Genomic DNA, 16538 nt, shown 5'->3' with positions numbered 1-16538 from the left:
AAGTTTGAAAAGAGGTAAGTATGTTTCATTTTTATCAAGTTCAAGCTTATGTTTATGTTTTAGAATTCCCCTTACATGCTCGTACATTCCACGTACTGAGCCATTTGGCCTGCATCGTTTCATGATGTAGATACAGATATCAACAGGAGCTTCGTTGATACCACATGGAGTTCGAGTTAACTATGGTGAGCCTCGTTGCTTCCGGAGGGTTCCACTTTTACTTTCAATTCTGTCAGGATGTCGTGGGCCTTGTCCCGACTTCCATCTTTGTAATTTAGAGGCTTCATAGATAGACAGTAGAGTTTCAGAAGTCTGTCCATTTATTTTGTTAAATGTTTTAAAGACTTGAGTTGCTTAGTTTTGGCCAGTTGAATATACAATTATATTCTGAGTTAATTATTTGAGTTTTAATGAATTTTATTATGTTTTAAGCTTTGTATGCTTGAGTTAGTCTTCCGCTAGTAGTCAGCCAGGATGAGGGTTCTCTTGGGGATCAACAATGGTTCTCGAGTGCCGGCCACGTCGAGGGTGTAGGCTCAGATCGTGACAAAGACAGTGGAGAGATATAATAAATATGTATAAAGTATTTAATAATTGCATATTTTTCATTTTCTTCTTTTTCAAAATGTGGGTCCATAATCAAATATTTTGTTAGTGAAATCAGTGCATATTTGATGGCTATGCATGTAATTCTGTTCTAGTCAATGTATATTTTGTGTTTGAAAAATGTTTGTACATATATATATATATATATATATATATTTTTTTTTTTTTCTAAATTTAATTTATAATTTATACCACTAGACAGAGCGTCTAGCAGTTTAATTTTTATTAAAACAAAAATCCTCAACATAAATAAGTACAAGCAAGGGGGGCTAGGCCTTACCTTGTCAATCCTATGAGGTAACATACCTCTACTAATTAACAAGCATGAAGAAAATAAGAGCTAGAAAGAACTAGATATTCTATGATCATCATAGAATTCGTAATACACTCTATGATGATACTACAAATGAGAATGCTTAAATAATGTACAAATATAAAATCCAAGAAGAAGGTTGAGTTATCAACCTCAAACTTACTTTTACAAATGTGTGAATTTAAAATGAAATATATGTATATTTATAAGTAACTTATGTATAATTGTGCCATCACACTCTCGATACATATTTTTGGATTGTTTTGATTCATTTAATTTTTCTTAATATTTACATGTATCATCAAAACATCTTATTTAAAATTATATTACTGATATATCATAATACATCAATTAATTCTTACATACAATTAAGCCTAGAATTGTATATTAGATATTAGTCATCTACAACTCNTGATGGCTGATGCATGTAATTCTGTTCTAGTCAATGTATATTTTGTGTTTGAAAAATGTTTGTACACAAATATATGTATATTTATAAGTAGCTTATGTATAATTGTGGCATCACACTCTCGATACATATTTTTGGACTGTTTTGATTCATTTGATACATTTAATTTTTCTTAATATTTACATGTATCATCAAAACATCTTATTTAAAATTATATTACTGATATATCATAATACATCAATTAATTCTTACATACAATTAAGCCTAGAATTGTATATTAGATATTAGTCATCTACAACTCAAATATATGAAGAGAGGTATCGCTAGGTTATGTGAATAACAAAACTACCATTGCACTACATAATATAGTGATATACTATATCTATTTATGAAATTTTCAAAGTAATATTAACGCCAAGCAAGGCCCATTAAAGAGGAACCACTCTTTATTACAACATTTTTTATTTTCAGGATTTAAATTCGAGACCTACATATAATTAATGGTAGATAGATTATATTCATCTATCACAACCTTTAGTCATGACTCATGATGAATTATTGGTTCATTCTCTTTATTTGTGCATCTTTGTGATGGGTAGATTTTCAACAACAACAACAAAAAAAGATAATAAAAAAGATAGGAGTCTATAATATGATACTAAAGTATGACCGAAAATATTTGTGTAGTTTGTAATTGGATGTACTTAAAACCATCATCATAATGCATTAGGTGCACATTTATATTTTGTATACATTGATTTCAAATAAATATCACTCACTTTTTCCTATAAACAATTAATTGATTCATATTACAAGATGAGTAAGTTTGTGCATTGAGATTTTAACAGGACATGACTTTACAATTGTACTTAAAAGTTCTAAATTTCACTACGATTTTTTTACAAAGTGTAGCCACCACAAACCTACCTAAAGAAGAAATTTGTGATAAGTTGACAATCATCGTAAAAATAATTCAAAATATATTGATTTCTCTAAATAATATATTTCATACCAAGGGACTCAATTAATATAAAGAATTGAGGAATATTAATTGATTGATTGTCTACCATTTTATTTCAATATTGATATTTTTACTCAGTGTATTGTGTTTGGTACTTTTTTTTTTAAAATTTGGTTAAATAATTAAGAAATTAAATGATTTTCTTAGTAGAAATAGGTAAAATAAGTTCAATAAGTGGTATTCCGACTAGTTGTCTCCTCCCCGGCCTCTAAAACACCCCATTTCCACACCCACCCACATAGCCCCGATTCCTACTCACCCCACCCTTATAATGTTTGTCTAAATTTATAAATACTTTTAGGATAATATATTCTACTTATTTATTTTATGAAAATACAAGAAAATAAATAAATAAACTATTTATTTAAAAAAAAAACATATTAAATGTAAAATATGTTCCTTCATACCAAACAAGTTTCTAAATATTAGTGATGTATATTACTTTAATTAATGTAGTTTTACACAGTTTTTAAATGTATAGTTTTATTTCTCAAACATTGAGTAACAGAAATTAAAAAATTACTTTAGTGTATGAGTATACTAGATATGGAACCCCGTGCCAGCACGGGGCCCAATATATGTTACTGTTTCTGTTTTAATTTATGTGGTACCTACAAGGAGAGAAAATTCATTGTGGTTGAGAAATTTATAAGAAGGCTGATTAGTGTTTCAAAGGGTAAGCAAAATTATTTGGAGAAAAAATCATTCTATTTATGGAATTCGCATCAAATTAGGAGGAGAACAAGCAAAAATTTATTTTGTGATTTGAAAAGAGAGAAAATTAGATATTATTTCTTTCAACCTCATTATTCTTCTAATTTCTTTCTTCTTTTATTTTGTCTTGATTTTTTGTATCTNTATTTTTCATTTTTGTATGAAATTTGCTTATATAATTTAATCCCAAGAGGAAGAAAAAACTTGGACTTGGTATGAGTCAACTTCCATATTCCTAGGAGATACTGGATATTCCTACAATATGTATTATTTTAAAAAAAGATTGTGCCACCAAAGTCCTAATTTTGTATTGAGTAAAACCCTCCCCTCAAAATCATATTGCCCAATGGATTATTTTTATAATGTTTGTCAATATTAATTTGATTATTACATGTCTCACAAGTCACAATCAATTACAATTCACACAAAACAAGGTGAAATATAAAGTCATATTCCAATTACAATTATATCTCGAAGTAAGTCATGTTCCAATTGAACACTTCATAATAACGTGTTCGTTAATTAGACACTTTTGATTCAATTTTTTTTTATTATTATAAATTACGTGTATTTTCATTTATCTATTAGATAGTACTTAACCACATAAAATATGTCATTTCCTTTAATTGAGGAATTTTCGCATATATCCACTCAAAAATAACTTAATTATGCTACATAATTATAGTTAACTAATTGCGATTTGTAGCTACATGTCAGAGGAAGGAGAGAAGTGAGCGAGATTGGGAGAGAGGAGAGAGGTGAGAGATGGCAGAGATTGGAGAAAGGTGAATTGTATATGTATATATGTCGAACTGTATATGTATATCTGTCAAATAATTGTATATATGATGTATCTGGTATACATATGTATTTGTATATTTGGAGAGGGAGATTGGGAGAGGGAGGAGAGAGGCGAGCGAGAGAGGGCAGAGAGTGGATAGAGGCGAACTGTATATGTATAATAATTGTATATAATATACATATGAATTTGTATATCTGGCGAGCGAGATTGGGAGAGAAGGAGAGAGGGGAGTGAGATTGGGAGAGGGAAGAAGGAGGCGAGCGAGTGAGGGCAGAGAGTGGAGATAGGCTAATTGTATTTATATATATGTCATATAATTGTATATATAAATATGAATAATTTATATATGTATATGTATAAGTGACGTAATTGCAGTTAAAAGGAAGCTGTGGGCCATAATTAATTCAAACTATAACTATGTTAGCTAATTAACTAGTATATGTTTGCTTATCCGCGTAATTTTCCCTTAATTATAAGCATTAACCTCACATAGAAAATGCCTTGAGTTTTACATCTTATTGAGGCGAATGCTTATAGTTAAAGAAAATGACATATTTTATGTGGTTAATTTAACTATTTATAGACGAATGAGAACACAATTTTTTTAAACCAAAAGTATCTAATTAGAACACTTCTTTATTAGGAGTTAAGGTGTTGATTTGAAAGGACGGTTAGTTTGAAAATTTACATGAAATATTCTGACAAGTCTAAGGGACCGATGATGTATTAAGCCAAATATAAAGTAACAATTCTTTAGTATAGTTAGAAGACTTTACCTCATAGGACGTGTCTGCAACTATTTCTGTTCTGCTTAGTCAAAAGCTTAAATAATGTTAGTACTAATTTTATAATTAAGGTGCATTGAAGATAAGTGTTGGACCAATGAGCTTCATGATTAAGACTCCATTAAACAAGCAATTGAAAATTATAAAGTCAGAAATAGAATACATGAAATTTATCTTGCGTATGCAATGATCACAAAGCATATACCAAGATTTCCTAATTTTAGACATTTACTATTCTATAATTTTGGTTAGTGCTAATGCATGTTTGCTAATCTTCAATTAAAAATTAATTTCCATTTTGCAACAAATGATAAGAGATAGTCAATGTTGTTATCATGTCAAAAGTTTTTGTGATACTTCTATTTAACCAAGTTTAATTCCTTCTTTATTTAGTTTGATACAAGGAAATAAACTTGATTTCATCTAATCCAAAATATATAATAATGCCTCCTTTTAACTACAAAAGAAGTCCAAAACACATCAAGAGAGCACAAAGTTGGAAAGAGTTAGTATTCTTTTGTTTTCCTTTTTGTGCCTTTATTGGGGCATTTCCAAGAATGTATTACGTATCATGTAGATGTGAATTCATAATCTAGAGTCAGTCAGTATAAAATGAGTGTTTTTTTGAATAGGAATGCATAGTTCGAGTTGAACCATAAAAACTCGTCCCATGTTCTTGGGCATTTTCAAGAATGTATGATGTGTGTAGATGTGAATCTATGATCTAGAGTCGGTCAATACAGAATGGGTGTTTTTTTAAAATAGGAATGCATAGTTCGAGTTGAAACAGAAAAACCTCGTCCCATGTTCTTGAGAATTTTCAAGGATGTATGATGTGTGTGTAGATGTGAATCCATCATCTAGAGCCGGTCAATACAGAATGAGTGTTTTTTAAAAATAGGAATGCATAGTTCGAGTTGAAATAGAAAAAAACTCGTCCCATGTTCTTGGGCATTTTCTAGGATGTATGATGTAGATGTGAATCCATGATCTAGAGTCGGTCAGTACAAAATGAGTGTTTTATTTTAATAGGAATGCATAGTTCGAGTTGAAACATAAATCTCGTCCCATGTTTTTGGGCATTTTCAAAGATGTATGACGTGTGTGTAGATGTGAATCCAAGATCTAGAGTCAATCAGCACGGAATGAGTATAATTTTCTCATATGTATATGTACAAATGCACATTTTCAGTTTACCTTTTTGAATATGGATTATACATAGTTCGAGTTGAATGCAATATGTTCATTTGAACCATAAAACTCTCCTCTGTCAATGCACGGGTTGATCTTACATTTTTGCGATTGTTGCAGAACTTACATTACTGAAGAGGAGTGGCAGAGTATGGAGGAGAGTGATATATCGAAAATAGAAGGGCAAGGAACAATGCAGTCTCCGATTTCTTCAGTTGTTGCAATAGCCATAACTGGGAACAAGAATAGCAGATATGTGGTGAAATGGGCATTGGAGAAATTTATTCCAGAGGGAGAGACGCGCTTCATGTTGCTACATGTCCGCCCTGAGATCACCGCGGTTCCAACTCCTAGTAAGTATTTGACTCTAGGATATCTTATGTTGAAAGTAGCAGATAGTTCTGCTACATGTCTGGATTGTTGCTGTGCAAGAATTCGAGTATAAATTCCTTCGGTTAATATAGCATACCTAATGTAAAAACTTCATTATTCAACACCCTCTAACACGTATCACCTGATTTGGAGTTAACGTGCTACGAGTCAAAAATAAGTTTTTCAAATGTCTGATCTTGAAAGTGTAGTTTGTTACCTGCCTTGTAATTAGTCTAAACTTGCAAGTTGCTGCATTTTTTTTCTTCTAGTGGGGAACTTGATTCCTATTGCACAAGTAAGAGAAGATGTAGCGGATGCTTTCAGGAAGGAAGTTGAGTTGCAAGCAAGTGAAAAACTTCTTCCTTACAAGACAATGTGCAGTCGGAGACAGGTTCGAGTTATATCCAATGTGTGCCTGAAATACTTGAGGAATTTCATCTTGGTTAATAATGTTCATTTTCTCTTAACTAAATGCAGGTACAAGTAGGAGTTGTTCAACTTGAATCAAATGATGTTATAAATGCAATTGCAGGGGTAGTATCTAAATGTTCTATCAACAAGCTTGTTATTGGAACCTCAACCCCTGGCCTATTTTCAAGGTACCAATAACTCGAAATCAATATGTCTTGATTGACATTTCTTTGTTGCGATTATCATACACGCGATGATGTGATAACTTACTGAATGATTCACAGGGGAAGAAACTTATCTGCAAGTATATCAGAAACAGCTCCAACCTTTTGCACAGTTTATGCTGTGTCAAAGGGAAAACTGTCATCAGTGCGGGCCTCGAGTACAGAAAACAACAGATTCCTTATAGATGATAGCAGTGATACAAGTAGTTCATCTAACAACTCTACAGGCCACAGCTTTAGCTCACAAGCAGGTATAAACTTCTTATTCACATATTTCTTCATTTTCCTAGACGTTAACGAAGGATACAATGAACTTCATTAAAACAAGGTGATCACATGATGAAACGAGAAGCAATTGAAAATGATTACCTACAAGTATATGCAGGACCGGATATCCTCTTTGTTTCACTGCCACAATTGTAATATCTTGTTCTTTAATTCTCAGAGAGGACGGACCATAGCTCAACTTCACCTGCTTCATACTCTCATTTGTACTCTCCTTCTCATCAACCGCAACGTTATCAAGCTAAATCTCCAGTGCACCAGGCCCTCCAGACACTTCTCCATAAAAGAACAAATTTCAGTGAAAACATCCAATCTAGAAGTTCATCTGTCGATATTGGAGAAGCATTTCAAGCTCTTTCAATTAAAAGCAATACTCCTTTGCATAAAAGAGCAATTTTGGATGAAGTCATCCATCCTAGAGCTCTATCTGTTGCTATTGGAGAAGCTGATGATGAAAAAAGTTGCTATTTCAGTAGCTCGGGAATTACTGATCTCTACAATCGTGCTTCAAGTTTCAAAAAAGCGAAAGTCGACAACCAATCATGGTCAATAAGTCAGTCTTCTACCTCAGATGTTCCAAAAGATTCTTCATCTGGAAGTCAGGTGATCATATTTTTCTTTCATTTAACAGCAGTGCCATACATTCACTTTGCTTATATGAGGAGCTTCTTGGTTCCGCAGTTTTATGCATAGTCCTAAAAGTTAGTAGAAATCATACAGGCTACAGCAAACCTCCTGTTTACAGAAGGAACTATGAGAGGTTTATCCAGGAACTAATAGTGACACTTCGACTAGACTTTAACTATTTTTTAATTTTGTGACTGTAGAAATTACATGAAATCTAACTTTACAGCTCAAGTTACACTTGCCATAGTTTCATGAATTGCTACTAAAGTCTTTGTATATGTGCAGGTTAACATCAATTATGACCTAGAAAAACTGAGAATTGAGCTCAGACATATTCAAGGAATGTATGCAATAGCCCAAACTGAGGCGATAGATGCTTCTCGGAAGGTAATTTTCATTTAAAACTGAATTTGTGGCAAATAGTACTCCCAAATGCTATTACTCTTTTTATTAGAAGCATGGAATCAATAAGCATTCTTGCCCCTTTCATGCACATATTGGATAATTTGCTTATTCTGTGCTTTCTCTCAGTTGAATGAATTTCAGAAGCTTCGAGTAGAGGAAGCAAATAAACTTAAGCAGATAAACCTTAAAGAGGAGGAAGCGAAAGAATTGGCAGAGCAAGAGAAGTTAAAATGTGAAGCAGCTAAGAAGGAAGCTGACTATGCAATGGAATGTGTTGAAAGAGAAGCTGAGCAAAGAAGAGCAGCAGAGAGCATTGCCAACCGGGAGGCTAGAACAAAAGAAAAGCTAGAGAAATCATTGGCACTACCTTTGCATCACTACCAGGAATTCACGTGGGAAGAGATTGTGACGGCTAGCTCATCATTCTCCGAGGATCTTAAGATAGGAATGGGATCATATGGAATGGTCTATAAGTGCTATTTGCATCATACACCTGCAGCAGTGAAAGTTCTTCATTCAGCTGAGGCTCATAGAACTAAGCAATTTCAACAAGAGGTACGCAAAATCTCCGAACAGAGAAAGAAGTTAACAGGAATAACTAAAATAAACTTCGAGTAACGTACATGGCGTATTAGCTTCAGCCAACTGTAGTTGTGATTCCACTGCTGCCACTCAAATTTGGCTTTGAGTTAAACTAACTATATCCTTTTTCTGGCTATTTCCACAGCTTGAAGTATTGAGCAAAATTCATCATCCTCACTTGTTATTTCTTCTCGGTGCATGCCCTGAACGCGGTTGCCTAGTATATGAGTACATGGAGAATGGAAGTTTGGAGGATAGGTTGACAAGGAAAAACAACACACCACCACTTACATGGTTTGACAGGGTTCGCATAGCGTGGGAAGTTGCTTCAGCTCTTGTTTTCCTTCATAACACGAAGCCAAAGCCGATCATACACCGTGATTTAAAGCCAGCTAACATACTCCTTGATCACAACTTAGTCAGCAAAATTGGAGATGTTGGTCTTTCAACAATGGTTCAGTCAGACTCTTCCTCAGCAATGACCGCATATAAAGACACTAGTCCAGTTGGCACACTTTGCTATATAGATCCTGAGTATCAAAGGACAGGATTAGTCTCTACAAAATCTGATGTTTATGCTTTTGGGATGGTCATATTGCAGTTGCTTACTGCAAAAAGAGCCATAGCTTTAGCCCACATGGTAGAAATGGCTACCGAAGAGGATAAACTGGTGGAGTTGCTGGATCAAGAAGCCGGTGAATGGCCTCTTGAAGAGACAAAGGAACTGGCTGTACTTGCTCTAAAATGCACTGAACTTCGACGTAGAGACAGACCTGACCTGAAAGATGAAGTTCTCCCTATTTTGGAGAGATTTAAAGAGGTTGCTGATAGAGCTCGACATTTGAAATATAATCAACCTCCACCTCCTAGCCACTTCAAATGCCCCCTACTCAAGGTACACTTATGTTGATTGCGTAAATCGCTTCATAGTAATTCACATTATGCTATTATGCATGTTACAAAGTCTACTTCCTGCTCTTTGATTCATTTACTAAAGGAAAATTCTGCTTCAGGAAGTGATTCAAGACCCCTGTGTTGCGGCTGATGGATACACTTATGACCGGAAGGCAATAGAGTCATGGCTCGCGGACAATGATAATTCACCAGTTACAAATTTACCATTACCACATAAGCACCTGCTTCCAAATTATGCACTTCTCTCAGCTATCAAAGAGTGGAAGTCAGGGAAACATTGACACAACTTTTAGATATATACTTGAGCTTCTTCGAGACGGGAATCTCTATGTTTGTACATGCAATTACTAGTGTTAGTTGATAGATTAGTCTCTCAGATACATTCATTTAGCATTGCTTTCCCACTAGAAGCCCTCTACATTCTTTGAAACAACTGATTGGAAATAAAGAATCGCGGCAAATTCAGCTCACTGATGAGCTACAATGTAAAGAAGTTTTTGTAAAGAATTCCCAAATAAATTCTTGAAATGTTAACTAGTGGTTAACATACACATAGAAATGTATATGATCAGATACTCATTTTAATGGTTTTTTTTTCAAGTTTATTCATGTAGGTTGTACTTCAACAAATGCTATTAAGCATTAGGAGAAACAGTTCATTTATTTACTGTAACACTTGATTTGAAGAACCAGATACAACAGCATCTGAAGCTTGAAATGAGAAAAAAAATCATTATGTATACATTGTTCGAGATTATGAATATTTTTCCTTTTCTACACACCAATTTTGAGTTGTAAAGTGCAGAAATATATCACTAGGACTTAGAATGCAACACCTTACCAACAAATAGTCAAGTAGTATCTGTTCTGATAAATATCACTTTCTGCAGAAAACAGGATCTTATCAATGACACATGTCAAACTTACTGTTCATCAGGTATCAAACTTACTGAAGTGCTACATTTTGATTGATAGACACATTCCTTATACATCTACTTGCCTACATTACTCAGTTCAATTTGCTTCCTATCCAGAATGGATTGTCGAAGAAATGATCAACTGACGGTAATGACAACTTCTCACAACTCCTACCTTTTACTGTTAACTCAACTTTGCAAGGCATGTAAAGAATCAAATATGGTAGCTTGTTATTTCCTTCACTTGTCATAAGAGAAAGCACACTAAACGTAAACTCAAGAGAAGTAAGTCCCGGTGAACTACAAATCATTTCTCGAATTGCACATGAAGTTGGTTCATGTCGATCAATGCAATACTTTGCGCTCCAAGAAGAGTAGTCATTTTCCAATACAAAGACATCAATATGATGTGAATCACTGACTGAAGAGCCAACCAGATGTAAATTCCCGCGGACGCATCCACAGTAATACTGTTCATTCATTTTAGGTAATTGATAAGAGTGGATAATTTCCTTATCAATATCAAAATAACAAAAGCTATTTACCCCTCTAAAGATCCAAAAGATAGCTCCATTGAAGAAAACTCCCTTACATTGTCCCAAATAGCTCAAAAATGCTTTTGGGAACTGGACTCGTGATCGCCTCCATGAGTTGGTATCTGAAGAGTATATTTCAATAGGGAGACAATAACATAAACTATATTTGGAATTACGCGAGAATTGGATCCCAACATTTATAACTCTGTAATGAGGCGATATCGAATGATCAAAGGCCAAACTCATGTCTAGTGACCCTACATTTGGACTCGGAAGAGTATGGAATTCCTTTGTAGTTGGATTACATACAATGTACTCATCGAATAGCCTCTTACGACAAAGAAGTAAACCACCACAACAATTCAAAATTACAACATCATCAAAGGGATCATCTTTCATTATAAAATCAAAGAATCTAATAGAAGCTTTAGATTTTGTTTTATCAGGAATGTAATAACAAGGGTAATCGAGAAAAGGCGACTGTAGAATGAGTAGAGTTGGGAGAGATTGAGGCTTCCAGAGAGAAGAAAAACGGGGATTGGAGACGAGAGACCTCCAACGTTTCGAAACAAGTTTGAACCTGAAAAGAGGCCTTGCAGGAAGGAGTAGTAAAATCTTGGTTACAAGATCATCACTACCTTCAATTTTTTCAGCACTATAAGACATGTTGATATGTTTGTATAAAGAACATATCTATTCAAACACTTACATATATATAATGAAATGGGAAGGATGAGTTCAGTCTCCAACAAGAGACTTTCAATATTCTCATCACAACATTTAATGGATTACGAAAAATGAAGAGTCCATGTTGTGTTTCCAGCAGAATCATTAATGTGCACAAAACACAATTCATTTTGTCATTACTTTTTTCAAGTTGCAATAAAACAATGTAGAGCACTTTTTTAAAGCATCCAATACTCTAAAAATATAGAGTTGTTATATGAAGATTCACAAACAACAAGAAGGCCAGTGACGGAGCCAGAATTTTCAATAAGAGGTTCAAATTTGAATATGAAAACACACGAACAAGTTGAAGAGGGTTCACCATCTACTATATATAGACATAAAAAAAATAACTTTAACCTTGTATATATAGTAATATTTTCCGCCGAACCCCCTAACAATATGCTGGTTCCTCCCCCGACAACAACAACAAACTCAGTGTAATCCCATAGGCAGACCCAAAGTTAAAGGTGGAACAGTAGCCCTTCTGAATTCTGATCATCTTTCACATCATTGACCTTGTCAGCTTAATCAAATAATGAAACTTCCTAAGCAATCTTTACCTATATGTTGACATATTAAATATGCATCCATCATCTGCAATTCTTGCACAACACAAAGAGAACTTACTACTAAAAATGCAAGGCATTAAACTCAAGATCCCAAAATTTTCAGATTTAGTACAGCCATCATCAGCTCGAATAGTTCTTTCGATTGATGATCTATTGATGTAAATTCTTTTACGCGTACCTATAAGATCCCTTCTCTGTTTCAAAACCGTATCCAAACGTTGGCTTTCAATCATTACTCATCCACATTTTTCTGTCCTCTGTCAACCCAATCCAAATCGCGCAATAGGCCTTTTCTTGACCTGTCCTTATTCTCTTCCAGCAAAACCCCAGTTCGATTATGTTCATTTTGATAAGAAAAATCCCCCAAAACCACCATTTAAGAATCTCAAATTCATTAAAGACTCTTCTGGTATTAGTGTTCTGCAATCTTGCAATGGACTAATGCTCTGTTCCAACTCCCCTTCGCGTCTAGCTAAAACAAATTACTATGTTTGCAACCCCACTACGAAACATTACACAGCACTTCCAAAATCAGTTCTTGAAACTGAAAATTCTAAAATTCATGGTATAAGCTTAGCTTTTGATCCTGCCAAGTCTCCTCATTACAAAGTAATATGTGTTCGCGATTCTGTTTCGTCTCCTCAACATTATCAGATTGAAATCTACTCATCTCAAACAGGTTTGTGAATTTTATAAGTATTCTCTAAAATATAAAAAAGTTACAAAATTATTTTTGTCACAGTAAAGTAACTAACTAAACTCTACCTTTTTGTCACAGACTAGAATGTAAGATGTGTTTTTATTAATTTAATATTTAATTACGCGAAGCATATGACAAAAAGTAGTTGTGTTATTTTTTTTGTTATAGTGGATAAAGTTTAATGACTACACGTGAAATTAACTCGAAACAGGGACATGGAGACTATCAGGTGATCCATTCATTGCTGATGTTAATTTCTCCAAAGGGGTTTATTGGAATGGATCAATTTACTGGATTAGTACTATTGGAAACTTGACTTGTTTATATTACAATCTTGATTTTGAGAGGTTAGGGGTAATGCCAATGCCACATTTTCCAGATGATCAAGGAACAACTATAACATATTTTGGTGAATCTTGTGGCCATTTGCACCTCACAAAAATTTCATTCTACACAATTCGATTTGATGTATACGAGATGAGAAGGGATGATTCTGAATGGTTTGTTAAGTACAAGGTTGATTTTGAACATCTTGTTCTTGAGTGGAATTATTGTAATTTTACGATATTATCTCTGGTTCGAGGTAAACGAGAAGAGGATGCATTTCTGGTTCTGGCAGCTGTTTATGATGATAAGGTAATGAAGTACAATCTTATAAACAAGACCTTTGAGAAATTTTGTGATTATGATGTTGACGATGAACGAGTTTTTTATTGTAGTACAATTGGTGCTTTTGAGTATATTGAGTCTTTGTGTTTAGTTTGAATCATTTGCATTTGTATTTGCATTCCTCTTGTATTAATAAACTCATAAAATTGTTTGTTTTCATATGTTATATTTGGTTTTTGAGTATATTGAGTCTTCATGTTGCCTATAGTTTCGCCTATGGTTGCTGAACTTTACCCTTGTATCAGTAAAGTTCTAAAATTAAATTAAATTTGAGAGAGGAGTTTGATTGTTTACAGATGAAGCCAGACAACATTTAAGTTAACAAGCAACTCGATCTATTCATTAGGTATAAAACAACTTGTACAATCAAAGTGTTTCTCTAAGTCAGAAACTGCATAGCAGCTAAGGAGCCAAACTTAAGGGGGATGGGATATTGACAAGCCAACGTTTTCTCTACAGAAATTCCGAAGTATACTACTAGAGAGGTGCATTGTTCGAGAATATGAAGATTTTTCCTTTTGGACACACCAATTTTGAGTTGTAAAAGTGACAGCACTAGGACTAAGACTGCAACACCTTATCAACGAAGAGTGCACTAGTATCCGTTCTGATAAATGTCACTTTTTGCAGAAAATAGAATCTTATCAATGAAATAAGCAGAAACAGTGATACATAGCAAACATAACGTTCATTGGGTATCAATTATCATCAACTATAGTCAACAGCAAAGTAAATAATCCTGACCAACTTATCCTTAAGAAGATAAAAAAAGGTAACAGCCAACTAATGGAAATTAATTTGAGTCAAAGCTAATATTCGATAGAAGAAGAGTGAAAAACAGACTCCAAAACAAAGATTTTTATTCCTGAAGTGCTACATTTTGATTGATTACGACTAAGATTGAGCGACTGAAGTGATGGACACATTCCCTATATATCTAGTTATTTACTGGCCTATGTTACTGAGTTTAATTTGCTTCTGATCCAGAATGGATTGTCGAACAAATGATCAACTGACGGTAATGGCAACTTCTCAGAAGTCCTACCTTTTACCATCAACTCAGCTTTACAAGGCATATAAAGAACCAAATATGATAACTGATTATTCCCTTCACTTGTCATAAGAGAAAGCATAGTAAACGAAAACTCAAGAGAATTAAGTCCCGGACAACTACAAATCATTTCTCGAATTGCACATGAAGTTGGTTCACATCGATCAATGCAATACTTTAGGCTCCAAGAAGTGTAGTCATTTTCTAATACAAAGACATTAATATGATTTGGATCACTGACTGAAGAGCCAACCAGATGTAAATTCCCGCGGACGCATCCACAGTAATACTGTTCATTCATTTTAGGCAATTGATAAGAGTGGATAATTTCCTTATCAATATCAAAATAACAAAAGCTATTTACCCCTTTAAACATCCAAAAGATAGCTCCATTGAAGAAAACTCCATTACATTGTCCCAAATAGCTCAAAAATGCTTTTGGAAACTGGACTCGTGATCGCCTCCATGAGTTGGTATCTGAAGAGTATATTTCAATAGGGAGGCAATGCCAAAAACTATCTTTATGNACATTTTTCAAAATAATTAGTCATTTAATTGAGGGTATAATAGGTAAAATTTTTTTGTCATTTCTTAACTTGTCAAAATGGACAAGTAATTAGGGACACCTATAAAAGGAAAAGTGGACAAGTAATTAGGGACAGAAGGAGTAACTTTAACCATGTATAAATAGTAATATTTTCCACCAAACCACCTAACAATATGCTGGTTCCGTCCCCGACAACAACAACAAACTCAGTGTAATCCCACCCAAAGTTAAAGGTGGAACAGTAGCCTTTCTGAATTCTGATCATCTGTTCACATCATTGACCTTGTCAACTTAATCAAATAATGAAACTTCCTAAGCAATCTTTACCTATATGTTGACATATTAAATATGCATCCATCATCTGCAATTCTTGCACAACACAAAGAAAACTTACTACTAAAAATGCAAGGCATTAAACTCAAGATCCCAAAATTTTCAGATTTAGTGCAGCCATCATCAGCTCGAATAGTTCTTTCGATTGATGACCTATTGATGGAAATTCTTTTACGCGTACCTATAAGATCCCTTCTCTGTTTCAAAACCGTATCCAAACGTTGGCTTTCAATCATTACTCATCCACATTTTTCTGTCCTCTGTCAACCCAATCCAAATCGCGCAGTAGGCCTTTTCTTGACCTGTCCTTATTCTCTTCCAGCAAAACCCCAGTTTGATTATGTTCATTTTGATAAGAAAAATCCCCCAAAACCACCATTTAAGAATCTCAAATTCATTAAAGACTCTTCTGGTATTAGTGTTCTGCAATCTTGCAATGGATTAATGCTCTGTTCCAACTCCCCTTTGCGTCTAGCTAAAACAAATTACTATGTTTGCAACCCCACTACGAAACATTACACAGCACTTCCAAAATCAGTTCTTGAAACTGAAAATTCTAAAATTCATGGTATAAGCTTAGCTTTTGATCCTGCCAAGTCTCCTCATTACAAAGTAATATGTGTTCGCGATTCTGTTTCGTCTCCTCAACATTATCAGATTGAAATCTACTCATCTCAAACAGGTTTGTGAATTTCATAAGTATTCACTAAAATATAAAAATGTTACAAAATTATTTTTGTCACAGTAAAGTAACTAACTAAACTCTTACCTTTTTATCACAGACTAGAATGTAAGATGTGTTTTTACTAATTTAATATTTAATTA

General features: G+C 34.0%; 3 protein-coding genes and 1 pseudogene across 3 annotated transcripts; 3 read left to right on the top strand and 1 right to left on the bottom strand.

The window, feature by feature from the left end:
- The first annotated feature begins 164 nt into the window (after window positions 1-164).
- On the top strand, window positions 165-9943 carry LOC125867209 (U-box domain-containing protein 35-like). Its single transcript, XM_049547632.1, has 11 exons — window positions 165-185; window positions 5055-5155; window positions 5962-6194; window positions 6483-6604; window positions 6691-6812; window positions 6909-7099; window positions 7294-7736; window positions 8046-8147; window positions 8292-8720; window positions 8893-9642; window positions 9761-9943. Exons 1-11 carry the CDS (start codon window positions 165-167, stop codon window positions 9941-9943), a joined length of 2697 nt encoding a protein of 898 aa, XP_049403589.1.
- Window positions 9944-10671: 728 nt separating this feature from the next.
- On the bottom strand, window positions 10672-11781 carry LOC125867207 (F-box protein At5g07610-like). The gene has a single exon (XM_049547631.1). The coding sequence runs from the start codon at window positions 11779-11781 to the stop codon at window positions 10672-10674; it is 1110 nt and encodes a 369-aa protein (XP_049403588.1).
- A 462-nt stretch (window positions 11782-12243) lies between these two features.
- Window positions 12244-13878, top strand: LOC125867206 (F-box protein At5g07610-like; annotated as a pseudogene).
- A 1387-nt stretch (window positions 13879-15265) lies between these two features.
- Window positions 15266-16403, top strand: LOC125867205 (F-box protein At5g07610-like). Its single transcript, XM_049547630.1, has 2 exons — window positions 15266-15306; window positions 15698-16403. The coding sequence occupies exons 1-2, from the start codon at window positions 15266-15268 to the stop codon at window positions 16401-16403; spliced, it is 747 nt and encodes a 248-aa protein (XP_049403587.1).
- Window positions 16404-16538: the final 135 nt, after the last annotated feature.

The sequence above is a fragment of the Solanum stenotomum genome, chromosome 6 (genome assembly GCF_019186545.1).
Source record: "Solanum stenotomum isolate F172 chromosome 6, ASM1918654v1, whole genome shotgun sequence".
NCBI lineage: Eukaryota > Viridiplantae > Streptophyta > Magnoliopsida > Solanales > Solanaceae > Solanum > Solanum stenotomum.
Note: the sequence above shows the minus strand (reverse complement) of the source record. Positions and strands in the feature narration are given on the sequence as shown.

Excerpts from the sequence above, each read along its gene's own strand:
- LOC125867209 (XM_049547632.1), top strand. The coding sequence starts at position 165 with ATGGAGTTCGAGTTAACTATG. Across the intron at positions 7,100-7,293 it reads CAGCTTTAGCTCACAAGCAG|AGAGGACGGACCATAGCTCA; the intron begins GTATAAACTTCT and ends TTTAATTCTCAG. Across the intron at positions 8,721-8,892 it reads CTAAGCAATTTCAACAAGAG|CTTGAAGTATTGAGCAAAAT; the intron begins GTACGCAAAATC and ends CTATTTCCACAG.
- LOC125867207 (XM_049547631.1), bottom strand. The coding sequence starts at position 11,781 with ATGTCTTATAGTGCTGAAAAAATTGAAGGTAGTGATGATCTTGTAACC.
- LOC125867205 (XM_049547630.1), top strand. The coding sequence starts at position 15,266 with ATGCTTTTGGAAACTGGACTCGTGATCGCCTCCATGAGTTG. Across the intron at positions 15,307-15,697 it reads GTGATCGCCTCCATGAGTTG|CAATCTTTACCTATATGTTG; the intron begins GTATCTGAAGAG and ends AAACTTCCTAAG.